Source organism: Talpa occidentalis, unplaced genomic scaffold (assembly GCF_014898055.3).
Source record: "Talpa occidentalis isolate TD23 unplaced genomic scaffold, MPIMG_talOcc4v2.1 talOcc4.12, whole genome shotgun sequence".
Lineage (NCBI taxonomy): Eukaryota > Metazoa > Chordata > Mammalia > Eulipotyphla > Talpidae > Talpa > Talpa occidentalis.
This window is the reverse complement of record NW_023601212.1, coordinates 97659994-97686241: the sequence shown is the minus strand read 5'-3', so window position 1 is coordinate 97686241 and position 26248 is coordinate 97659994. Positions and strand designations below refer to the sequence as shown.

General features: G+C 44.4%; 1 protein-coding gene across 3 annotated transcripts in view; it reads right to left on the bottom strand.

Annotated features, from left to right (window-relative positions):
• Window positions 1–26248, bottom strand: part of GRIN2A (glutamate ionotropic receptor NMDA type subunit 2A) — a 335998-nt gene that overhangs the window by 68032 nt on the left and 241718 nt on the right. For all 3 annotated transcript variants that reach the window (XM_054693848.1, XM_054693846.1, XM_054693847.1), the window contains 3 exons: window positions 8521–8726; window positions 3306–3474; window positions 3043–3196 (listed from right to left, as the gene is read on the bottom strand). In XM_054693848.1, coding sequence (XP_054549823.1) covers window positions 3043–3196; window positions 3306–3474; window positions 8521–8726 — 529 coding nt within the window. The remainder of the gene's footprint in view (window positions 1–3042; window positions 3197–3305; window positions 3475–8520; window positions 8727–26248) is intronic.

The window sequence follows — 26248 nt, the reverse complement described above, 5'->3', positions numbered from 1 at the left end:
GACTTAAATAATGTAAGATGAACTTGAAGAAATCAACGAGACGATAATTGAAATTTATCTTAGTTAAATCTAGCTTGAGTAATTAACAATACTATGTCCTTGAAATCATAGCAATTTGGTAATGAGGTGTATCCAAAAAGGAGGAGAAACAGAAGAATAATTAGGAGGTTAAAAATTACTTAATATTCAAACACAGAAGTTAAAGTAATTCTCCAGTTGAGTGTACTAATGACATAGTGTGTCTTTTCAGAGGAGGACACGCTGATGAGTGTATTATGATGAGTAAATAAGCAAACGCATGCAAAGTATTTGGTGTTGTGAGCTGGATGCTGTGTACACAGATTAAATGAAATATCTGATTTCATGATTAAAGCCAGAATGGACATTGGCTGTGTGCTGTCCAGGGTCCTGAAAGAAGCGTCCCTCATACTAATTAATCTGATAACTTCCTTTTCTCTGCAGGCTGTGATGACATTATAAAAATATTCTTCTATTCACATGTCAGAATCTGTAAACCTGCAGTGGGCTTCATTGACAGTCAGTGCATCCTACTCATTAACTGGTCAGAAAATTAAGTGGAAGCTGAGCAAGCATGAAGTGACAAACATCTGTCCTTTGATTTGAGCAGGACACATAGTGCATCAGAACAATAGTGAGGCATTGTCTGTAGTGTCGAAGGAGTGACCCGGAGATATATTTAGTTAGTTCTGGATTACACCCTCTACTGGCTTAAAACAGATTCAACATTTGTCCATGAAGGAACTTCAAACTAGGGGACTCCAGGTCAGCGTTTATTTGGATCAAAGAATGGAAACTGCTCAGAAAGTCTTTAGAATTAACTGAATGGAAATATCACAAGAGACGTCATCTCTGTCCTTGAAGAGTTGCTGGTTACATTTTTACAGAAAAGCTAGAGGCATTACCTGCAAGTGTTTCCGATGTGAGTTAATGGAGTTTGCGGAGGAGAGAGAATAGGAAATAATGAAGAGTAATGCAATCAGATTTTGAATGTTTTGGCTCTTCCAGATGACTGAGCCAGTGAATGGAAAAATGTAGCTTAGCACGGTTCATTATGACTTTGAAAACCTGCAGATAATGGCCGTAAATAAGGGGTGCACAATCAAATAGGGATGCAATTTAGTGATGAGGAAAAATATTAAGCCTACTGTGTAAAACAGCTTTGAAAATGGTTTCCTTAGGCTATAATTTATATTATTTTATTTTAAAAGATACAACAGGAAACGTAGGGGCAAAAAAAAAGGTTTGGCTAAATTTAGCAGAGAGACCTGACTTTTTAATGGAAATGTGCTATTAATGCAGGTAAGATAAAAAATCTAAGGAAACTGGGTTGAGGCCAGATTCAGTATTAGTGACCCGACCCATTTTTATGAGACAAGTCGATTGATAGTTTTTTTTTTTTTCCTCTCTGATGTAACTAGAATAAAGTTCACTCTAGCTCACAAAGGGGACATCGGACCACCTGTGAAAAGAAACAGATCTCTTTCTGTTTTTCCCATGAACTCACTTTCTCCAACATTTTCTTGCCTTTCTTGACAGACCCTTGTTAGGGACTGGGGGAAAAATGACTGGAATAACTAATAAGTGAGAGTGTTTCCAATAAGTACTAAGATTCTGGAGGTATTGTTGGATCAGGCGGCTGCATGTTCACGGTAGAGTACGAGGTTCCCTAATAAAGAGACAAAAGTCCAAAGGGAACACAGTGAGGTGTGCGGTTGTCAAGCTCCGTGTAGCTCCAACAAAGGTTATAAAAATTGAAGCAATGAGTATAAAATCAAATCCAGTGACTGACACGGATTCCAACAGCTTAAATGGATTATCAAAAATGAAAACATTAAAGACATACACCTGTCTCTGTGAGTAAGGAAGTATCCAAAATCCTGATAGTCAACATTTCACTCAAGAGAATGAAGCATATAAAATTTCAGTGGATGCTACATGTCAATGAAGAAAGTGATGATTCAAAGAATGGGCTTGGAGTTGGTGTTCACACTTTACCTCTTGCCTGCAGTTTAGACTCTAATGCATAAAAGGTTGATTTCTTTTGTCTCTGGGAAAAAAGTAAGAAATGGAATTGACCTTGAACTGTTGTCCTTCTCTTGTGCAGTTTTCTTTGGGGGAGAAGTGGACTGAGGGAGGATGTGGATTTCTGTCTAAATCTTCCCAAATTTGGGCAAACCTATTGATATGGGAGTTAATCTGAATTTTATAATCTTCAAGATAGCCACCATCAAAAACTACACAGGATAACCAAATCTCAACACAATTATTTCCTTTAAAGAAAAATAAATAATGCTTGGCTATGTTCCTCTATTTTCAACTAGGCTAGCCAGACTTCCCAGTGCATATACACTAAAGAAAGCCAGATGATGGGAAACATAAACCAACCTTGCTTACAAAATGAAAAACCTGTTATATGAAAACATAAATTTATGAAATAGTTAAGAGGAGAGTTAAAAATAATTTCCACTTTTACAAACTATGCAGCTTAAAGGACAAATACATTTAAAATATGGTCCCGTTCATTTTAAACCAGAGTATAATCTTCAGATTACCTGTGTTGTGTTTATCAGAGCACCAGGATAAATCATTGTGCAGTCATAATTATTTTCATTCTTATATCTAGTAAATAAATTTCTGTCATTCTAGTGAAAGGCAGAGGATTAGTGTGTAGATGCTGAATACAGGCTTACGGTCTGATTTAAATTAATTGTGCACAGGTTTGTTTCTAAATGATTTCAAGGCTCTGAGACATAGATCTACTAGTCTACATTTTATACAATCAAAACCCACATCTGAATATGTGGTTGCATTTTCAACAGATATTTCCAAGGAAAGATGTTAAGGGAGACAAGGGAGGAGAGAGGGATGTGATTGGGATCATTCAAAGGCAACTTGCTTTGGAGTGTGCTGAGGGGGCTAAACAGACCTGAACAGGCTGCCACTGTGCCATGCTTTGAGCAAACCAGACACGATCCTACCATTCCTTGTCAGAAAGCAATCATGACCATGAAGTGCACTTACCTAGAAAAGCAGAAGGGGAGACGGTGCCATTACTTCTAGAGACCATGACACTGATCCCCGTCTCTACGAAGGGCACAGAGAAATCCACCACTTCGGAACGCTCCTCGTTGATGGTGAGTGAACCCACTGCCATGACGGCCCGTTGATAGACCACCTGGATGCCAGCCAGAGAAAGAACAGCACATTTACCTGTCCTTCCCACCAGCCCTGAGGACCGCACCCTAAGTCTGTATGAGAATGCGTGGGATGCAAAGAGAACTTACTTCACCGATCATCCCATTCCACACATTGTTCACTTTCTTGCCGTGCTTCCCATTAGTCACCAGGTAAAGATCATAGGTAAACTTCACAGTTCTGGAAAGCTTCTTGAGGATATCAATGCAGAATCCCTTGCAACATTTTTTCACATTCATTCCTTCATTGGTTGAATTGCTGGAGAGAAAAATCCCAAGACCATAGGATATTAGTAATGGAGAACTGGTTCACAATCATTAGACACAGTCGTCTGCTAATTTTCATTTTCAGACTCAAATGAGAAAGTGGTTCTCCCAAGGACATGCAGGGAGTTTATGATTGTGAAACTGTAAAGTGTTCTTAATTATACAGTAATTGTGACAAAGGCTAACATTTATTGAGTAATTATTATTTGTATGCACTCTGCTAAATGCTTTATACCAATTGTTGGATTAATCTTCATGACATTTCTCTGAACTTAGCATATTTGTATCTGCATTAAAGGTGAGAGTTACCACCTCTTACTTTAAGAGTTTATAATACATACAACCTCTTTGAACCAGAGTTTAGTCATCAAATGTCATCTGAATTCAGTCCAACTGAATTATAAAAATCTTACTGGAAAATGGAAGACAGAGGATGAAACTCTCAGGTGAAAAAGAGTTTTGATTTATCCTATCACTGCAGATGGAACTTTGCAACCAAATGGAAAAACTAAGGGTGGCTTGTTTGGGAAAGGCACTTTCCTTATTGAGGAAAACGCTTCAGCTAAGAATCAAGAGACCTGGGGTCTACTCTGCCTTTGAGTCCATGGACTTAATGTCTCTTGATGGAGTCATCTGTCAAATGAGGGCTCATTAATAACATTTTCTCTCCCTACCTACATGACAGGAGTGTAAAAGGTGACTCTGTTAAATAGCAGTGTCCTTGAGTAGGAAAAAGTCCTCTTAAAACAGAGGCAATTGCTGTCTTTAAAGTTATCTTACAATCTGCCAAGGTTATCTTTATTGCTTTATGCCAGTCACCTGGCTTTATGTACTCGACCAAGTCTCACTCAAAGGACACACCCAAAAAATTAGGAATGTCTTTCAAAAGGAAGGAAACAGGGGTCTTGCCAAGTGATAATAAAAGGTACTCAGACACCTCATGTAGGACGATTAGGACCCGAGGGCAGTGTACTTGTTTCATGTTGCTGCACTGGGTCACTCCCCTGGCTCAGCACTATGCATGCATGATGTGTGTTCTGTTTGAATGTTCCATGGTTGGCGCCTCTACATGTTGGACTATTACTTGAGCACTGAAATGATGTTGATGGAAATTCAACATCATAATGGAAAAGATGTTTCCATATTACATGATAGCTGCTGAATGTGCATGGCCATATAAAAGCAGATGAATTTATGACATATCTGTGCAGAAAAACAATGAACTATGAAGAATAGCTATTTTTGAATGGTAAGAATATTTTTTCTCTTTTTCACATTCGTAGGCCAAATTATTGGCCATGAGTATACACTGCATATATCATGGACACACACACACACACACACACACACACACACACTGAGCACCACTGATGCAGAGCTATACCTGCAGCCATCATATGGGTCAACTTGACAACATGACTTTGGTAATGTAAGTGGGCTGCAAAATGACACCATTTTTTCAATGCTTCCTTATCTCAGGCTCATAGCTCACTTCTCCTTAATCACTAATCACCCCCGGCTCCCCGTCGTCCTGTTGCTGACATCAGCTCAACCAACCTCCTTCTGCTAGTCAGGACCACCATGCCACTGTGGAGATTTGTTCTCTGCTCTGGCAGCTGGATGACCTGCTTTGAACCTGCTGCCCTCTGCTTAGAAGCCATGGGAGGTCACAGCTATGCTTGTTCACATGGAGGATGGCTGGACTCAATGCTGGAGGCAGGTATCTTTCTTATCCCCAACAATTTCCCCGGGTGAAGGGGGCTAGGCTGGACTTAACAACTGCCATAAACATCATAAAAGTGTGTCCTAAGTGCATTAAATTAGTGACATATCCCAATATGATTTCCTTCTTTGAATTCACCTGTGGCTTTTTATAAAACATGGTAGAATTGAATTCTCTCTTTTCCTTCCTTCCTGACAGGCCATGCACCCATGCCTCTCCTCCACCTCTCCCACTCATGTCTTCTTCACTCTCTGCTCCTTCCCTCCCTCTCTCCCAGCCTCTCCCTTCACCTAGTCAAGTTTCCCAGGACAGTCTGGATGTAAGTTAAGCCCCAGGTTTTAGATTCAGGTACACAGGGAACCTGACTTTGTTACTGGGAATCGCAGCTAGCTAATGAGTTAATTATCACCCCACACCCCCTTACATTGGGGATGGTCCTTGATGTGTTTTTTGCCCAAGAAGTAACCCATTGTGTAAGACATGGACTAAGACCTTAGGCAAAAAGACATGCAGCAAATGCAATAGCTGAATTCACCATGGGGTTATGGAAACACAGATCAGCTTGCAATTCAGAACTTCATTGGTCCCTATCATAGTCTGTGCCTGTGTGTCTGTGTGTGTGTGGTGTGTGTGTATGTGTTGGATGTGTGCCCCACCCACACAGAAATCTGAGTGTCCACAGAAATCTGAGTGCTCATGCAATGTCTCTCTACCATCACCCAAAAGAACTCATAAAACAAAATGTGGAGGAAAGGAATCCAATAATTCATCCAATTCTTTGGTTCTACAATTCCCCAGAATGGCCAGTGCAAACAGAATGGCCTTGCAGATCGGGCTGAGTTGCTTCCGCATCCTGGGTCTGCTTCTAACAGCCTTGGGAATGTGGGTGAATGTCTTCATTTGCCAAACCTGGTTTACTTATCTGTCAATTGAGCAGACTGATTCTTACCTTGCAGGATAGTGGTGAAGATTAAATGTAAAGTACCTTCAGCACCTCTCACATAAGTCCTTAAAAATACATTTGCTTTCTTTTCACCGAGGATTTCAGTTGGGGCGCTTAATCGACAGCATGGCCATTTCACTCTACATACCAAGTCAGATCATTTCCCCTCAATTTTCTCTTCATTCCTAACAACCAGGTTAGAAGAAAAGACTGATTTCTCAGTTTATTCCCTAGCACCTGTTTTTGTTTTTGTTTTGTTTTGTTTTGGTAAGAAGACCCTCAAGACCTCATTTATCAGAAGTGAGAGACAGAGAAATTTTCCTTGGAAAGTATCACTCATAAAAAATATAATGATGTTAGCTAACAGGAATCCTTTTGGAGGCAATCAGTCTGTTTCAAAGATGCTACCTTCAGGAAAAGAAATGTAAGTAATCTGCGCTAATATTGGGGTTAATGGATTCTAGTAATTTTCTATTGCTTTCAGGTAAATCCAAGACATTTTCCTCACTAAAGGTGGCCATGTGGCCACATGGCTGGAGGCTCCTGCAAGCCGGGAACTAAACACATGAACTCGAACCTGTTCATCTGTTTTCATTCTTCAGTAGAAAAGCCAACTCCTTGGAGGAGAGGTACTTATTTGGGGGCCCTTTATCACCACACAAATGGAGACTCACACCTTGGTGATCTTTGTTTTCATCTCCAAGGCTTCTGAGTTCTAAGACCTTTCACTTGCTTGGGCTAATGAAGGCTGCTCCATTGATGCTGTTATCATAAAGCAGGTGCCCTGCTAGGGTTGTGCTCCTGGCTTGGTGCCAACCATTTTGTGTCTTTATATGCCCATGTTCAGCTCAAAGAATACCCACCCAAATCAAAATCTCCTCTGACAACTACCCACATCACCCCTGCTACCTCCTTTCCAATTCATTACTTCCTATCACTGTACTAGGCTACCTCCGGGTTCCCAAACTCACCAATCTGCCCCAGGACCTTTGCTCTTGCTGCCCTCGCTACCTGAACGGCTCCTCCTTCAGCACTTCATGTGCTTCACTCCTTCTCATCCTTGATGTGACCTTAAACCTTACCTATTTGAGCTAATGGAACCCCACATCCCCCCAGTTTGTCTATCACACCACGCTACCTACAACCTTTACAAGGTTTATCAAAACATGGAGCTGTTTCCTTATTGGTTGTGTTAACTCTTTAACTGTGAACAATCCATGACTGCAAGATCCGTGTCTTCCATCTTCTCTGTTATTAATATCCCCTGTGCCATCACTGTGCCTGATAAGCAAGCTGTGTTTAATGCCTATTTGTTGACTAATCTATTCAGAATGTCAGCTCCAAAGAGGCTGACAACTCCAAAAGGCTAATCATTATTTATTGAATAATCTATTCAGAATTCCCATAACCAAAGAGACTGCTCCATTGATGAAATTTTTTTCTCCAAAGTAAAATATGCCTCTGTAATACATGTAGCAATCATCTTTTTTTTTTTTTTTAAACCTTTATCCTAAGTGCTGAGCTCTGGGGATTTGCATCTTGTATAATAGTAACTTAGGTTGGAGTTTGGAACGTGGGGTGTCAAAACATCCTTTCATTCACCTGTTCAATCATCACCAACATTGGCGATCATGTTCTGTGCTTGGCCCTGGGGCTTCAAAGATTAATCAGCCACCTTCTCTGTATTTAGGAGGTTCATAACTCCAGAGGGAAAGACAAACTATGAGCTATGAAATGGTGTTAAGGAAAGAGACAGAATGCAATGGGCTGATATTCATGTTCTCCCCAAATTCCTATGTTCAGACCCTAAATCCCAATGTGACAGTGTCAGGAGGTGGGGGCTCTGGAAGATAATTAGGTCATGAGGGTGGAAGGTATATGTTGACACCCAAGTGAAGTTTTGAAGAGTTTTATAAATTTTGGATCTGGGAAATGCAAAAATGATGTAAAAAAGTAGAAAGATACAGGTTGGGGGAGTAGCTAAAAATAAGAAAGAAATAATTACTCAGGCAAAGACAAGGGAGCGTTGATTCAGCACCATGGTCAGGAACGTGGCTCTGGGCTACCTCCTCCACTTACTAACTGAGTGACCTCGACTGGGCCTCTCAAATCGTCCCCAAACTCTGCTTTGACATGTTTAAAGTAAGCACAACCATCTCCCTTCCATGGCTGTTGTTGGAATTAAATAATGCAAACCACTTGGTGTTGTTCTAGGTATTTAAGCTTTTTAGAGAATTATTTCTATTACGCCTCTCATAATAGAATCTATTTTATATTACCTTTCCTTATTTTATCACCAATAGTGCCGTTATTAATGACACATGTTCTTTTAAATGACTGGGCACATCCTCCCGCCAGGTGCCCAGACTCACTTGATCTTGACGAACTTCCGACAAGGCACTGTGCTCCTCACACACGTCTCTGTCAGCGGGTCTATGTCCTCCACGATGACGAAGGGGGCCTCCTCCAGGGTGACAATACTCAGGTGGTTGTCGTCTGGCTCGCAGTCCGAGAAGGACTTGTACCTGGGCCACACGGCGTGCCGCAGGCTCAGCGTCTGGTTCTCCCACTTGCCCACCTGCATGGGAAAGACAGACACTCCTGTGTTTCCTGGCACCACCAACTTCTAGAAAGGCAAGTCCTTCCCCCTAAGAGGATGGGAGAAGAACCTGGCCAGAACCTCAGGCCTTTTCTGTTGCTCACCTCAAAGTACACATCTGTCCATAGATTAAGAAAATGGAGCTAAAGGGGAAGCAGAATCGGGGGAAGCTCTGTGCCTGGGCTGTCTCCAGACTAATTAAATAGGGGGTTCTTCCTGGGCACTGATACTTTTAGTGCTCTCTGGATGATTCTAATGGCCTGCCAGGGTTTGGGACCACCAACGCCTTGAAAACAGCACAGGCTTTCAAAATGAGACCCGTCTGGGGCTGAATCCCCGACTCTGCCACTTACACTGGTACAACCACAGGCAAGTTCCTAAGCACCATCAGCATCTCTTCATCTGTTAAACAGGGTCAATTTCACCTTCTTTATAAGGTTGGCATGGGAGCGACATAGGGCAATTTGTGAAAAGCATATAGCAGAGCTCTCTGCACAGGTAGGGCTGCCATATGCTTCTCTGAGTAGAGGAGAATGAAAAGGAGAAAGATACAAAATACAAAGGTGCCAAGAAAAGAGACCGAGAGGAAGAGGATGTGAGGATGGCGGGAGTGACCACAGCGGGGGACAGAGGGGGACAGAGCCAGAGGGAATCACAAGCACCGCCATTTCCAGCTCAGCTGCGAGTCTATTTCAGTTGCAAATGAAGGTGAACTTTTATGAATCGGGTGCAGAGTGGAGACTTCTACTGCTTAGCGTACGTCAAGACCTGTCAAAACAGAATCGATTGTGTTCCCTGCGAGCAGCCGTCGGCATCTTGGAGAAATCAAATTGAAGGCTGTATGTTTTGAACCTTAATTTTATCTGACAACTTATTGGCACTGTTCACACACACACACACGGGGAGCAGGCTGCCCCCCCATGCCATGCTTCCTCCTTCCTTCTCCTGCTTCCACGCACAACTGCTTGACCCCATAGGTCAGAGCTTTATTTGCAACACCAACCTCAAGCAAAATGCCTCCACTGAAAAGCTAAGCGCTGAGTGCAGGCTTCTCTGTGTTGATGTGACCCCCTCCTCACCTCGCCTCCTGTAATGCAAGTGTCACCAGAAGCGAATCTCAGCCCTTAAAGAGAATTCAGACACGGGGACACCAGGAGAGATGATTGGGTGGGGCAGGGTGATGAGCTCATCCTCTGGGCTAGAAAATTTTCGTTGCTTGTAGGGAAACCTCCCTTGTGATCAATTACAACATTGTCAGTGATGCCGATACCTTCCCTTTCAGATGGGAAGGACATTAGAGGAATTTGATTAAACATGTTCATCTCCCCAGGCTGAGATGTTTAACAAGGCCTCGTGCCACAGCTGCCTGGGACATGACAGCCTGGCTCCAGCCTTTGGTAGCCATCAGCCAGCAAGTTCCCCATACGCCGGCTACCTCGGTACTTCAACACGCATTATTCCTCCACTGGGAAAATGGTGAGTCTCAGTGGCAGAAGCACTGGCTGAGGACGTAGAGGCCTCAGTTCCACCACCTTTGCTTGGTGTTGGTGTTTGTCCTCATCTATAACAGGGATGCTGTGGGTGGGCTTGGAATGCAATCTCTAAGGTTTTTCATGTCTAAGGTCCTGGTGCAAAATACAGAGAAACTTGCCCGTCCAACTAGATCCTGACTTTCGATCAGATGCCCAAGGCCAATGTCCTCAGGGACAAGTCATTAGTAGTGGAGGGTAAGTGAGCAGGTGCACAGTGAGGTGTGAAATGAGTCCCTAAAATGACCAATTACATAGTTAGGTAACTGACTGACCAAACAAATTTGAGGGGAAAACAAAAACAAAAAGCACCCCCCCGCCGCAACAATAATCCAAGAACCAGGGTGTGAGATGTGTGAGGACTTGCTGTAAGATCTTCATGCTTTTTCTATGAATCGAAAACTATTCTAGAAGGAAGATGCTATTTAAATTTTCTTTCTGAAAGCACAATAGGGAAGTTTCATTTTATTTTATTTTTATGCTCAGTGAAATAAGCCAGAAGGAAAAAGAAAAATATTGGATGGTTTCACTTACAGGAGGAATAGAGGGGAACAAAATAAGGGATCAGGGGAAAAAATAAAAATAAAAAACAGGAGGGAAGCTTTAAAATAACATATTCTCAGCGAGACAGAGCAACAGGTGTGCCCAGAATTTGAGCTCTGAGAGCATCTCCTGGTCCTACATGCCAGCTGTGCCCCCTGGGTTAGCTGCCTTGGTCTCACCGAAAAGATGGTATGATGACAGAGGAGTAACCCATAGACAGCCGGGGGCACAAATTAGTGACGATATGGAAAGAACAGAAATGTCCAGCAATCGCGAGAGAGGGGCAATGTGTTGCTATTTTGTTGTTGACATCAAAAAAAAAAAATAGGGGAGTTCAAGTGTTTGTGTGTTTTAACTAAAGGAAAGCATTTCTTGGGCCTCCCCGGTGGTGCAGTGGTTGAGCGCCGCTCTGTGAAGCTGTCCACAGCCTCTGCAGCGCGGGTTCGATCCTGGCTGGCCAGGGAGATTTCCACATGGCGCGCAGACCTCTCCTGCCGCACCCGCTGCTCCCCTCAGCAGTGTCTTCGGTCATTCTGCCTGTTCTGCTCCCTGCTCTGGCTCTGGTGAATTCTCTCACCCTCCCACACTTCTGACTGTACCCCAGCTCTTGTATAAATAAATATATATATATTTTTTTTTTAAAAAGGAAAGCAGTTCTTGATACTGACTTTAGTTTGATGGGCTCACAGTTCTTCCCACGTTGGTAATTTTCTTTTCTTTCTTTCTTTCTTTTTTTTTTTTTTTTTTTTTTTTGTGGGACCCTCGCCAGTGGCCGGGGATCGAACCGGCGCTGCAGAGGCTGAGAGCAGCCTTGCAGCCCAGCGCTCAACTGCTGCGCCACCAGGGGAGGCCCCTCACGTCAGTAATTTTCATCACAAATCATAACACTTTTCTTTTCCCTGCAGTTTTATAATAATCTGCTGTTTTTGCTTATCCAGCATCCATTTCCCTTATTTTTGGTAACAATGTATTGATTTTCCCTCCAGAGAGACCCCTACCTCCACTTTCAATAATAAGCACACGTTCTTTATTTGGTTAATAATTGGGGCCACCAAGGTGCAGCGATTAGCTCAGGGGTGTGCATGTGGCCTAAGCTGACCAGTGGCAACTTTCCTGGCACTTTTGTGGGACTATTGGTATAGGGTGGTCAGGACCTGAGATGACTAAAGAAATAAAAATAGAGAGAAGAGAGCAATGAAGTGGCAGCAGCCTGCTTAAGATCTTGTAACAATCAAAGTTGACATCATTGGGCACTTACTTGTACTAAGCACTATTCTTAGCTCTATTTAATTCTTATTAACATTACATACACACACACACACACACACACTTTCCTCATTTCACCAAATGTACACCCACATCACTCCCTCTGCCGCCCTTTTTCTTCTACCTGGAATTCCTCTCCTTTTCATCCCTGCCGACTGCAAGCCGACACACAAATACAAATGATTTTTTTTTTTAAATTGAAAACAGTTCCCAGCTCACCCAAATAGGCTGTATGCGAGGAGAAAGAGAGCTTTGCCTTCCAAATATACTGAATTCTGGTGATAAACCTTGGAGTGTTTTCAGCAAATATACTGAGGTTTTGAGGACAAAGGAAAATAATTGACCTCTGATGGAGAAAAGTGATTTTGTTAAAAGAACTCTAAAAAGGGAAAATTAACTTTGTGGTGGTTTTTTTGGGTCCGTTCTTACTAATAAAAATTTAAATACAGTGCTTTTAGAAAGCTAATTGCTCTTCAGCTCCTAGAAAGTGTTTTGTGAAAGGGCAGTGATTACTTATCAAAATATTCAGCTAATATTTTCTTTGAACAGAGATAATTTCATCTCCAGAAAGTTCCTTAAGTTAATAGTCACCTCTTTGAGACTGGATAAGTCCAGAGAGATGTCAGAGAGGCTTCAAGAGATTAGAAAGCACTTGATTAAAAGATGTGTGTGGCTTTTCTTGCAAAGAGATGTGAACCCTGGCTCTCAATTGACCTAGTCATGAAATGCTTATAAGACAATTAAAATCGCCTTATAATGGGGCTCTTGGACTCCTAACGGCCTCCAAAAAACATATCTAGAAAACCAAAATCATAGTTCTCCCCAGCACTCATGTCACCTGCAGAATCAAATCCAGACGCTCTCTTACATGAAAGGACCCTATCACACTGGACCAATCAGCCTCACCACACTATCTCCCTCTAGTTCCCACACCCTGCACATAAGCTCACAAAAACACACACAGGTGTCATTCACAGCCACTGACACCGATACCTCCGCGTGCCCACACGTGCACAGACACATAGGGATACCTGTGTGTAAGGAGACATGCGTTGTGTGCATGCACCTATGCACCTACACCCAGTCCTATACATGAACACACACCCACACACATACACTCATGGCTACCTGAACTCACGATACACGCACACGCTCACCTCTACACACACGCACGACTACACACGCACATACAACCATGAGCCACAGACACGTCCACTTTCCACATTTCACCAAATGTACACCCACTTCCCTACCTCTGCCGCACCTTTCCTTCTACCTGGAATTTCTCTCCTTTCCATCCCTGCTGACTGCAAGCCGACCCACTATTGCCATCTCCAGCCCCAATACCACTTCTCCCATGGAGCCTAATTCTCTGGCTGGAATTCATTTTTGCATTATCTGTGTCTCTGGAACATTCTCTTTCCCTTGAATTCCTTCACTTGTTCATTCATGAGCTCAGCACACAAGTGACTGTTGCTTTGAGCCAAGTCAGGCCCTGCAGAGGCCCTGGGGCTACAATCCTGAGCTGTCCTCAGGGTGTCCTGTCTGTTTGGAAACTACTCTGCTGGAGCAAAGCAGTGACACGCCGTGCTGGGGGTGACACGGACGTGAGTCGCAGGGTGCTCAGGCCCTGACAAGTCACCAAAGGGTGCTCCATGTAGGAAGCAACTCCGGCTCTGAGCAAGGCCAGCAACATTAGCGCGTAGTATGTTAAGGGCTCTGTCTTCATCCTGGGGCAACTGAAATGCTGAGCGCCGGAGGTGGGGATTCTTGAAGACTATTAACCAGGGAGTGAAAGATTTGGAGCCCCGTTGAGTGGGTTAGGAAGTGGCTGTCCTCATCTGGGGGAGCCTGGCAGAGGCCACTGCGTGAAGCTGCACCAACTCTGAGATCTCAAGGGGGGAGAGTAAAGGGAACTTGCTGGTGATTTGTATGAGGCGCAAGGAGGGAGGGCTCCCCTTGCTTTGAATCCCGGTTCTGTTGAATATCCAGGCCAGCCAGTCTTCACGGCCACGTGACCCACAGCAGCTACAGTATTACTCTCCCCCAACCCAGTTCAATAAATATTTGCTGAACTGAACTTGATTCTGACTGCAGCACAACATCCGATTTTACTTAGTATTCAAAGTTAAAAGAAGGAAGTTGCCTGTTTACTCAGCACCTCTCCTTGGAGACCAGACCACAGGGATTGCAAAATTAAAAATCAGAGAGGAAATTTATTAAAACTGTCGATGGAAGCAGAGTTCATACTGCCTCTGTTCTGGCTTGACCAGCCTGGTTAGCTCACAGGGTGATTTCATAACTTCGGGGGAGACCAGGCTTAAAACAAACACTTCACATGGGCAAAACAACAGAAAACATTTCATTTTGGATAATAGGCGGTGATTTACTCCTAAGCTGGAGAAAATATGAGTAATTAACTCTTCAGGAAGATGAATTTAAGGAGAAAAACAGAGCAAACAGGAGGCCAATTTCTCTCCACCTGAAATGTCTTGCAAAGGACAGGAGCTGAATGGCCATGAGGGAAATGGAAAATGATTTAGTGCCCATATTTAGCATACAGAGCAGCATCGATTAGCGTCACGTCCCTGCCTGTGCATGCAAGGCTAATGCTCAAGCAGCTGGTCCCAGCTTTACACAGATCATTTCAAGTCTTGGGCGGCTACTGAAGCCAGAACCAGGGCTGAGGTTGATTGATCTGGAAACTACAACAAAAACGGCCACTAGGGAGGCGCAAATAAGTTGTGCGCATGAGCCATTCCAAACCGGTGTGATCTGCAGCACTTTGCTCTGCAGTTCAGGGTGCCTTTTCTTTCTTTAAATTGAGGTAATGTTGGTTTACAACAATGTATCTGATTTGAAGATATGGGTCTGCACCTCCTCAGATGTATGTGACCAAGCACACCCAACCCCGCAACCTCAAGTCCTGTATCCAAGCCCAAGTTTGTCCAAGACAGCTCGAGGGGCCGCACTGGACTAAGCTCTCCCCTACAGGATACGGGCGAACGAGCTTCTGCAAAGAACTGTTGGAAGGCAGGTGTAGGTCACCCCTATCTCATCTTTAATGTCCCAGGGCCTCAATGGCCACATGCAGATTGAGACTAAGAATTGTTGTTCAGATACGGGTAAGCGCCCGCTGCCTTTGAATGCACTGTCTTGAATACACTTGTGGAAGGTGGTGGGATTTCCACACCTTTCTGCATTCTTAAGAATGCAGACTCTGAAATAGCAGGTCTGGGATGAGACCTGGAACCTGACTTTTTCATCAGGCTCCAAGGTCATTCTGTTGCACGTGGTCTAAGGACCACATTGGAGAAGCCCCTAAAGGTGGAACCGATGGACACCGGCAGGACCCAGTGTGGCATAAAGGAGAGAGATGGAAATCTTTCTTCTTGGGTTACTTATGTAACCAGTGGCAATTGCTGGCAGATCTAAATGAGTTTAATCAGCTATTAGAGCCTTAATTAAATTCCTCTCAGTTGAAATTTCAGAATTGCCTAATTGTTACACAGCTCACATTGGAGCAGTTGATTTTTTTGCTCCTATAATAACTGCTCTCCAGATAATCTAATATCTTTATGGATAACAGCGTCAACTGCCTCAGAACCCAGCACTGATCTGGTAATTCATGGAGATGTATTTTGATCAGTGTTATTCCATGAACAACCTGCATATCTGCCTCCATTCTCCTCTTGAGGCCCAGCCAACAGAAGTGTTCAATGTCTGTGCAACCTCAAATTTAAAAGTGAAAGTCTCTGGAACAATAGCTGCCATTTTCTTCAGAAGTTCATTTATAATCTTCAATCCTCCAGAGCCTGTCTGCTCCCAGGTCCCCGGGGACGGATAGACATTCTATTTCTTTGGTTTATTTTTAATTCTCGGTGTGCTCTTACAGGTGATGTGTCCCGGCAGTCAGCTAAACACTCAGCAGTGTTTTCTTTCTCTTCTTCGGTTCCACATTGGAGTGACACAACATTAGCGTCTTGGAAAATCAGCAAAAATAAAAAGGAGCTCTCCTCTCATCACAACTAATTTTTGGAATACGCTCTGGGGAGCCCTTCACTGTGTAACTTCTACATCAGTCAGTCCTCCACAGGCCGAGAGAATGATTATCAAAGAATCAAAAAGTATAATAATTGGCACTGCTTGAGGAGCTATGCTCAGAATGACATGTATTTTCTCATTTCACCTTCACAGCCCTGTAAAGAAGAGGCCATCAGCACTCTTATTTGGCCAGCTGGCAAACTGAGAGCTTAAGTGGCTTCTCCAAGGTCAACAGGGACAGAAGGGCATCAGGAATCAGGGCTCAAGCATCAGACATCAGGGCTGGGCCAGTGCCAAAGGCCATGTCCCCACAGCAACTGTCAGGCTTACTTCGTGAAATGTGAAGCTGGACGGGGCAGTGTGCTCTGTTGAGTGACTATTCCAGGGATTGGTTGGAAAGCGAGGTGCCCAAGAGCAGACCCACCCATGTGGGTAACCTTCGCTTTCTAGGGACTCAGCAAAGACTTCTTCGCCTGTGAGGTGGGAGAGCACAGGCAGACCTGGTTGTCTTGCAATTTGCTTTCATATACGACGCTGTCATTGCCTCGGTTTCCCTGCCAGCTGATTCTTCTGAGGGCCTTGAATTCCACCGGGGAAAATTCCTCTTCTGGTGGAGCTGCACCGAGCCCCTGCAGCCTCAAGACAGAGGTCCACCTCTGCTCACCCTGCCGTCCACAGGCGATTAGGATAATAGATCAGAGGAAAAACATCAACCGCTCAGATGTGAACGGTGTGACAATTAGGTAATTTGGGGATTTCAACCAAGAGGAATGTAATTAAGGCTCTAACAGCTGATTAGACTTTTCTTCGCCTCTGTGGTAATCTCCAGCCATTACGTAAGGGACCGAGGAGGGAGGCTCATCTTCCCTTTGTCCCATGTACTGGGGATGCTGGTGGCCGAGACAACGTATTCCGTGGACATCCCTGCATTATCATAACCTGAATCTAAACTTGCTTGAACTCCCTAAAGGGCTGCTGCCTTGGGAAGAATACCAGAACTCAGACAGCTGTAACAAAACAGCTCCGAGGGGGCCATGATGGAGAGGGCGCGACATCAAGACAGGTGAAGGGGACGGATAACTGGAAATGCTGAGCTGAGGTCAGTGCCCCCAGCAGTAGCAGTGATCCCCATTATTATTTTCAATGCTTTCACAAAGACAATTTAGAAATAAGATAGTTTTTCTTTTGACCTTCTAATGTACTTTTTCTAGGTAAATTCCAAAGATCCTGTAGTTCCCACTTTGAAGATAAATGAAATGCCATTTGCAATCTGGGAGTGTAAATAGTTCTTTTTTTGGATATTTATCGAGTGTTATTTAGCAACTCTTGTTCCTTCCGCAGAGTGGCTGGTGAGAGTTAAGATGTAGCCACGGGAGACACGCTCTGCCTTGTGCGGAGGCTGGGAGGGCCTCCCCTCTGTTGGGATGGTCAGTTCGCTCTCACCAGCCTGACAATTACGACAAGGTCGGGCATGAATCTAGATACAACTCCTCGTACTTGGGCTCGACTTTTAAAACATGTAAACCTGAAAAGTGGCAAAAATTGGGGGCTGGGGCTGAGTGTGTAGCAGCTTATTAAAGGAGATAAATTCCAGTAATTAAACTGCAGACTAAGGAAGAAGGAGGCGAGGAAGCATCACACCTGACTTGAGAGACAGAACTGGCCAAAGGCTGACGGATTGCCTCACTCAGCGTTATGGAAAAAAGCCGATTTCATTTCGCCCTCGGCCCTGAGCATTCAAAGTTAACCTCATTGACAGTGTCTGCAGAGCCTTAAAATCAGGTTATAAAACCTGGGGGCACTGATCAGTTGCAAAGCATTTCATCCCCTCGCCTGTGAAGTTCCTGAGTTGGGAAGGTTCAAGGTTTTGGAACTTGGCGCCTGGTCTCTGATGGGCATTTGTTCTTCTGCATCTGGGGCAAAATAATACATTTAAATCTTTGAGCTGGACCGTCTCCTCCTTCCAAATGAAAGGGCGAGCCAGGGGCTGGTGCCCAGGCCCTGCGAGTTATTATGAAGACGCTAACGGGAGCCCGTATGCAGGGGTGAAATCCATCGCTGGGATAAAATGCACACTGATCAGAATTTCGGGCCTCCTAAAGTAAGATGGTATTTTGACAATCGCTTAGGTCTGGCCCTAAACTACTTTGCTCCAGGCTTGTCTGAGCCCTAAAGTATTCCAGCAAGATGTTCCTTTGAAATACTAAAGCCAACAGAAGATTTAATGGTGAGGAGACAGTAATAAGCTTAACCACAGCTTTGCCCATGTTAAAAACATGACTGTCAGGAATGGGAGGGGAGATAGGAATCCCCGTGGTGCGGCCAGGTAAGCCTTTGCTATTTCAGAAAATGAGGCCTGTGTAACCTTCTACTGTCAATCCAATCTCATCTCTTCATCTTACTAATCAACAGTTCAGGAGCCCTGTGTCTTGGTGACCGAGCAGGCAGCTACCCAGCCTTTCTTTCTTTCTTTTTTTTTTTTTTTAAAGCTTTATTTATTTATTTATTTATTTATACAAGCACTGGGTACAGTCAGAAGCGCGGGAGGGTGAGAGAATTCACCAGAGCCAGAGCAGGGAGCAGAGCAGGCAGAAGGACCGAAGTACACTGCTGAGGGGAGCAGCAGGCGGCAGGAGAGGTCTGCGCGCCATGTGGGACCCTCCTGCGTTGGCCGGGGAGCAGCCGGGGATCAAACCAGCGCTGCAGAGGGCAGCTTCGCAACCCAGCGCTCAACCGCTGCATCACCGGGGAGGCCCCAGCCTTGCTTTCTTTCCCTGGTGAACAACGCTGGCAAACTCGGTCATATAAAAGAACCCTACACTTGGAGTCAGAAGGCCCAAGTTCAAGTTTACCTGGGATGCTTATGAGCTGTCATGAATTTAAATTATAAATTTTATGCCCCCCCCGCCGGTGGCATAGGGGTTAAGTCTCAGCTATACCATGCTGTCACCTCTGGGGCCTGATTTCGATCCCCGGCAGGGACACTCCAGTTCTTCTACACATAAATAAATAAATCCTTAAAAAAAATTAGAATCACACAAATCATAGAGAAGGGCACAACCCCAAATTCCCAAATTCTTTGAGTGTTACAACCAAGATGCAAAGCTATCCCCAAGGCTTTCAGTCTTTTAGGGTTGGATAACATTGATTCATCGGCTTATTCATTGCACAATCTTTATTAAGTGCCACTATGTGTCAGAAACTACTGGAGCCAGAGTGGTAAATAAACTCTGAGCTGGGGTAGGAGGGGCGGGTCCATGAACTTCAGCTCAGGGGCCAACTGCTTTGGACAGCCCAGAAGCTAAGAATACATTTTACATTTTTAACTGATTGAAAAAAATGCAAAGAATAATATTTTGTGATAGATGAAAATTTTGTGAGATTTGAATTTCATAAAAAAAAAAATGGAAACACAGCCATGGTCACTGTCTTATATGTCATTTGTGGTTGCTTTTTTTTTTTTTAAAGATTTATTTTTATTTATTTATACAAGCACTGGGTACAGTCAGAAGCGCGGGAGGGTGAGAGAATTCACCAGAGTCACAGGGGAGAGCAGAGCAGGCAGAAGGACCGAAGCACACTGCTGAGGGGAGCAGCGGGTGGCAGGAGAGGTCTGAGCACCATGTGGGACCCTTGTCCTGTGGCCGGGGAGCAGCCGGGGATTGAACCGGCGCTGCAGAGGCTGCGGGCAGCTTCGCAATCCAGCGCTCAACTGCTGCGCCACCGGGGAGGCCCATTTGTGGTTGCTTTTGCATAAAACAGCAGAACTGAGCGGATGCCATACAGATCATATGGTCCTCCAAGCCTAAAGGATGTACCAGCTGCCCTTGACATAAAGTGCTTGCCCATCCCTGCCCAAGGCTCCATCCATCAGGGAAAACCATAAGAAGGAAAGGTGGAATAAAAGCAGGGGGTGTCAGCATCAGGAGAACAGATCTGCTGAGAGAGGGAGGGAGTGATAGGGGTAGCAGGCAACTGAGGGGGACTGTGGAGCAGGTAAAAGAGTCGGGAAGTCGAATGGAGAGAAGGGACGTCTAGGCTGAGTGAACAGTGCGGACGCTCGCACAGAAGCGGAGACTGAGGGGCAGGATTGTGGTCCAGGATGCTGCCCAAGTTGGCATAGCACACAAAGCAGATGAGGGAGGAAGCGGAGTGTGGGTAAGTGAAACATGATTACAGACGCTGGGTTGAAATCCCTTTGTGCACATTGGGATGTGATTGCATTTGAGCCCAATGGCAACTGGCCTTGGGGTCCCTGCATGATTGAGTCAACACCTGGGGATATTACTGGTGATTTTATCTGTGTATGGCTGGTATTTATCAACTATATTTTTGGAATTGTCCAATTTTCAAATAATTATATGATTTCTTTCATAAATGCACTGATACCTGTCAGACTATTGAGATGAAGTTAGAGGTCAGGTTTTTTTTTACCTTCTCCCCATTCTCTAGCACCAGCCCACCTTCGCTGCTATTCCCGTGGGAGGAACTTCACCTAGAATTGCTTGATTTCAATGGTTCTAAATCTAGACAATCCACAGTGCTCTCACCCGGCAATTCCTATGAGTCTTCTCCAACATCACTCTGACCACTGGTCCCAGAGCTTCTGTTTCCTCCCAGTCCACCTCCCCCCTTGTGCCCCCACCTCTTCCACCCCGTCTGGCCAGACCTCTCCATCTATCATGCCATGTGGGGTTTTGCCATCTCTGCACTATCCTGCCCCACCCTACCCTCCTGTCATCTGGCATCACCACCCTCTATCCTGAGTCAAACCCACCACTTCTTCAGCAGTAAGCCAGCAATTACAGGTGGAGACTCTCACATGACCACAGAGATGAAGGACATTTCAAATATAAGGGCTCCCACGCTGGCAAAAATCCTTCCCTTTTTTTCTGATTGGAGACCTTGCATTCTCTAGAAACTCGTTCAAACCCTCATACCTGCCCACAAGATTGCAGCTCCACCAGCTCCATCTCAGCTGCACAGTGTACGGAGCACATCCATGCCCAGATGTGCCCCCTCTTCACACAAGGCTGCTTGCCCCCCCCCCCTTCAGTAGTGAGAGGCCTCTCTCCACTAGCCCACACCAGTCTGCCAGTGTGCTCTGGACTCAGTCCAGTTCCGCACTGCCCTGGCCTCCCACACTGTCCTCCACCATGTCCAGTGGCCTTCTCTTCATGAGCCCCAACAGGTGTGCTGCATTTTCCCTTGGGGGCCACTGCCATCCCCATAAGTTCCCCTACCCCAGACTGTCATCCTTCCTGTTACAGGTTATTTGCCACCTCTTCGGCTTCTCCAGACCTGCCAAAATGCAAGCTCCCTTTTTGGGTACATGTTTTCTTTTTTCTTTTTTTTAAAGATTTATACAAGAGTTGGGGTACAGGTCAGAGGTGTGGGAGGGTGCAAGGATTCACCAGAGACAGAGTGGGGAGCAGAACAGGCAGACTGACGAAATACATTGCTGAGGGGAGCAGCGGGCGAGACAGGAGAGGTCTGCCGCACCATGTGGCAATCTCCCTGGCTGGCCAGGAATCGAACTGGCACACAAAGGCTGCAAACAGCTTCACAGAGCTGCGCTCAACCCGCTGTGCCACCGGGGAGGCCCTCTGGGCACGTTTTCTATGCCCTCCCCCAGCTCCCACCCTGGACATCCATGCTCAGGTCCTGCTGCCCACTCTTTAGTGATCATCTCTGTGTCGACTGCTGAGTTTCCCCAGCTTCTTGCTACTACTTCCAAGAATGCCCCAACTTTATAGGCTTAGAGCACAGCTCAGCACCTCATCATCAACCATTTTACAGAACACACAATTTCTCTGCCATGTACCAAATGAGTTCTCGAAATCCTAACCCCAAAACTATTTAAGACACCTCTCTCCCTTTGACCCTTTATTCAGCCAATCACCAGGCCTTGGCAGTTTGAATATTGGAACATTTTCCACAGTCCACTTCTTTCCTAACTTCACCTCTCACTGGTTTCTGCCTCTCCCTACTCCAGAGTGTTCCTTTCGTTCCATCCTCCAAACAGCAGTTCGAGTCATTACCCTAAAAATTTCTGCACATGTGATCATTCCTCTCTCCCCCGCTTAGTGCTTTTTGATGGCTTCTGATTACACCTGGAAACAAGTGAAAATGCCTGGCCGTAATTTAAATGACCCAGCCTCTGTTCTGGCCTCTCCAGCTCTCTGCGCTCACGCCAACCTTACTCATGATAACTGGCTCCTCATTCCACCCCTGCCCACATCAACTCCTGAGTCCTGTATAACTAATCATAGATTTCTGAGGACAGGAGCTCCTCTCAGTGCCAGGTTACATTTAACACCTGCTACTCAACCTGCACAGAAAACCTTTACCCACCCTCCACCTGGTGTCCTCCTACTCGCTCTTCAGTACTCAGTGTAGAGGACAGCTCCTCTGGGAAGCAGGCTGAGCTCACAGAACTGGCTAAGCTCCTCTCTGCTAATCTCATCAACTACTTTAAGTATCCACATGCTCTCCGCTCTTGGTCTGCCCTCCCCAAATCATTGAGGATGGGGATTGTGTTCTGCCTGGCACTCCACCCAGGGCCTCTTGTAAAGTAAATGCACAAATGCTTCTTAAGTAAGCAAGGGAAAAATAAATGTACCTATAGGGCCACTGTAACCATGATCTTCCTGCAGTTATCAACAATTTGGTCTCTTCTGGCAATATGTACTATAAAGGATGTGGATCTTGGATCTGGTTGAACCTACGTCTGAACACTCAGCTCTTTTGCTTATTAGCAGGAGCAACCATATCGTATTATTGTTGGGAGAATTAAATAAAATAATGCCTGCAAAACACTTATTCATCCACTTGCTGTGCATTTAATTTATTTCTTAAATGGTATTAGGTGTTTCATTACATATGAGCTTGTGGAGGATTGCATGAATTCATGCCTGTGAACCCTGGCTTAGGCCATCGCAGACTTTCATTCAAAGTTAATTCCATCCCCCTGGCCATGCGCATATCCTCACAAGACTGAAGCTAACTCACGAAGATAGGATACTGGAAATGACACCAGGAGAAAGCAAGACTCCAGGCCCAGGGTCTACATACCAACAAGACATGAATTTGCTTTTTATTCCCTCTGAAAGGAGACAGATATGCTATTCCCTTATTGCTCTCTATTTTAGATAGAATTGATGTTGCCTATTAATATAATTCTGTGCACAGAGATGAAGGTCCTGCCAAAAGCACCCTGGCATTATTTTAGCTCTCTTAATAAATCCCAAAGTCTGGCACTTATTTTTAATTCCATTTGCTGATTTGATGTTCGGCACAATTAATGCATACCATTAATTTCATAACTATAAATGTAACCCAAGCTTTTTTGGATCCTTACACCAAAAAGCACAACCTTATGAATATGCTTGTTAGTACTCAACTGACTAAGAAGTTTTATTGGGGAAAAGAGAGAAAAGAAAGAAAAGGCAAGAAATTTCAGATAACAGACTTGCCTGAAAGAAGCACCCCAGACCAGATGCTGTATGTCATTATGTGGATAATATTATAAAATTCCCGGAATTGATATAGCCCTTTATGGGTTACAAGTTGTCATTCATAGTCTCATTCCATTTGACCTTCATGGCAGAGTCACTTAAAGATGGAGATATTAATACAATTTTTCAGAGCAATAAAATCCTCATTCAAGTAACCTGGCCCAGAAAGTACAGCAATTATAGAAAGAATTAGAAGCTGTTTTCTGACTGCTGGCCCAGGACTTGTTCCATTGTACATCCACTTGTGTGGGACTCAAGGAGAAAACAAGTGGACAAAGAGCCTTGATTTATTCATCTTTTAAGTTTGAGCCCAGCTTCTTTCAGGAAAGAGAATACTAACAGTAGGTTTCTAGAAACCCACTCAAAGGGCAAAGAAAAAACCCACAAAACTTAACTGTCATTTAAAAATCTACATTGCACTTTGCATAATTGTTCCCACATAATAAACTCTCTTAGGTACCAGGCTCTATGATAGCTGCTTTACATATTATTTATAATCCCCACAAGTGAAATGTCTGGGTGACTATGTTATAATTAATCTGCTTCTACTGTCCTCAATTTTCTCATCTGTAGAATAACATCCAGAGCTTCCCACTTGAATCCTCCACCTCCACAGCAGTGGGTGACCTCACCGTCATTGTAGAATTTGATTGAGGAAGAAAATACAACTTAGTGTCAAAATGTGGATTTCAGAATCAGACAAATGTGAGTTTGGAATCCAGTTCAGATTTTTGGCAATTAATTTGTTCTTGTTGTTCTTTAGTTTCTCGTTAATAAAAGGGGGATGATAAACCCAACTGCATAGGGGTTTTGTGTGGGATGAGGGACACCATGTATCCAAAGCTCTTTCTGGGGCACAGAAAGCATTTAGTAAATGGTGGCTTTACTATGCTCACAAAAGCCCCTCTGTGGGTGTTACATTGGCCCCATTTTACTGATGGAAACATTGACTATGTAAGAAATACAAAGAATGACAATTTTTCAGCGTTGACATTGCTCTCAGAACTAAGTATTATCCAAGGCCAAACCCCACCCTACAAACTAATTCAAACCTCCTCTTCCTTAAATGGGGCAGCCACTAACCAGCCTGGCCAATGCACAGTGATGCACGAAAGGACCCCTAGTTGACCGCTGACCGTGGTGCTGACCTCTCTTGTCTGCAGGGACCACTTCCTTGTATTTTGACATCAGTTTGGGACTTGGGCCTCTGATTAGGCACCTCCTTCTCTCCAGCTCCTGTCCCCATTGATGTATAGTATAAATTTTTTTAATCCTCATCCATTTACAAAGAGATGTACTTCCTGAATGCAAAGCCTCCAGTGTCAGGAGGAAAGAAATGGAGACTCAAATGTTGCTGGTTTGATGGAATTACCAACTTGAGTGCTGCAGCAGGGAGTGACAAGTGCACAAGCTCATATCTTATCTGAATCTCAGTGTCCTTATAGGAGGCAAATGTTCCGTCTTCTCTCTAGAAAGGATGGTTGCCAGGACTGATGTCCAATTATGATTCTTGTCCATGTTTCCTACCTGCCTGCCCTATTTTTTTCAAATATACTTTAATCATGGAAATGGGAAAAAAGTCATCAGCTATAATCTGCTGGCATAGGAAGAACAGAGGTTCTTCCAACTCAGATTGCCTACTTCAACAAAGTGAAACCCAAGAAAGAGAGACCTTGGGCTTCTTCAAGTCATCTACCACTTTCTTCAAGGGAACAAACTGATTTCCTTGTCTCTTCCCAACTTCAGATTTTTTTTTCTCATATGCATTTTCTTTCTTTTTTAAAAAAGATTTATTTATTTATGCATACAAAAACTGGGTTACAGGCCAGCGGTGCAGGGGGTGAGAGGATTCACCAGAGACAGAGTGGGGAAAAGAACAGGCATATCGACTAAAATACACTACTGAGGGGAGCAGCGGGCATGGCAGGAGAGGTCTGTTGCACCATGTGGGTATCTCCATGGCCAGGGATTGAACTTGTGCTGCAGTGGCTGCGGACAGCTTCACAGGTTGCATCTCAATTCCCTGTGCCACCAGGGAGGCCTTCATATGCATTTTCAATGGAGTATTTTTCATCATACTGAGAAAAATTAAGCTGGTTCAGTCCCTACTTCTTAAACAAGTCCATTCAGTGATTTTCATTTGCAGAATTATAATTCAAATGGAATGAAAATAGACTCCAAGAACCCTGTAGCTTTGATTGCAATGAGTCTTAAAACACGTTTTCAAAAGACAATGGCTACAGATAACAGACCATATGGTGGAGTAATAATGAACAAACTAGTAGTTACTGCAGGAGGAGGGGAGCGATTTAGATCTTCAGATTTGCAGAATACTGACTGGTTTTGCACAAAGACACATGAGACTGATTATGTGGCAGATTTGCATGCAGCTCAGTGGGGTGCTCTGAGCTCAACTCAGGAATAGACACCTGGTTCAGCAGGGACTCTTGTACCCATAACAGCCTTCATGCAAACACTGGGAGCATCCCCACCATGCAGGAATTGGGGTGGCACTCCCAGTGCAGGTTTTCATAATTAAAGTAATGACAATTTTCACTACCGATATGCAAAAAAACTACACAAACAATTCTACCATATGGCA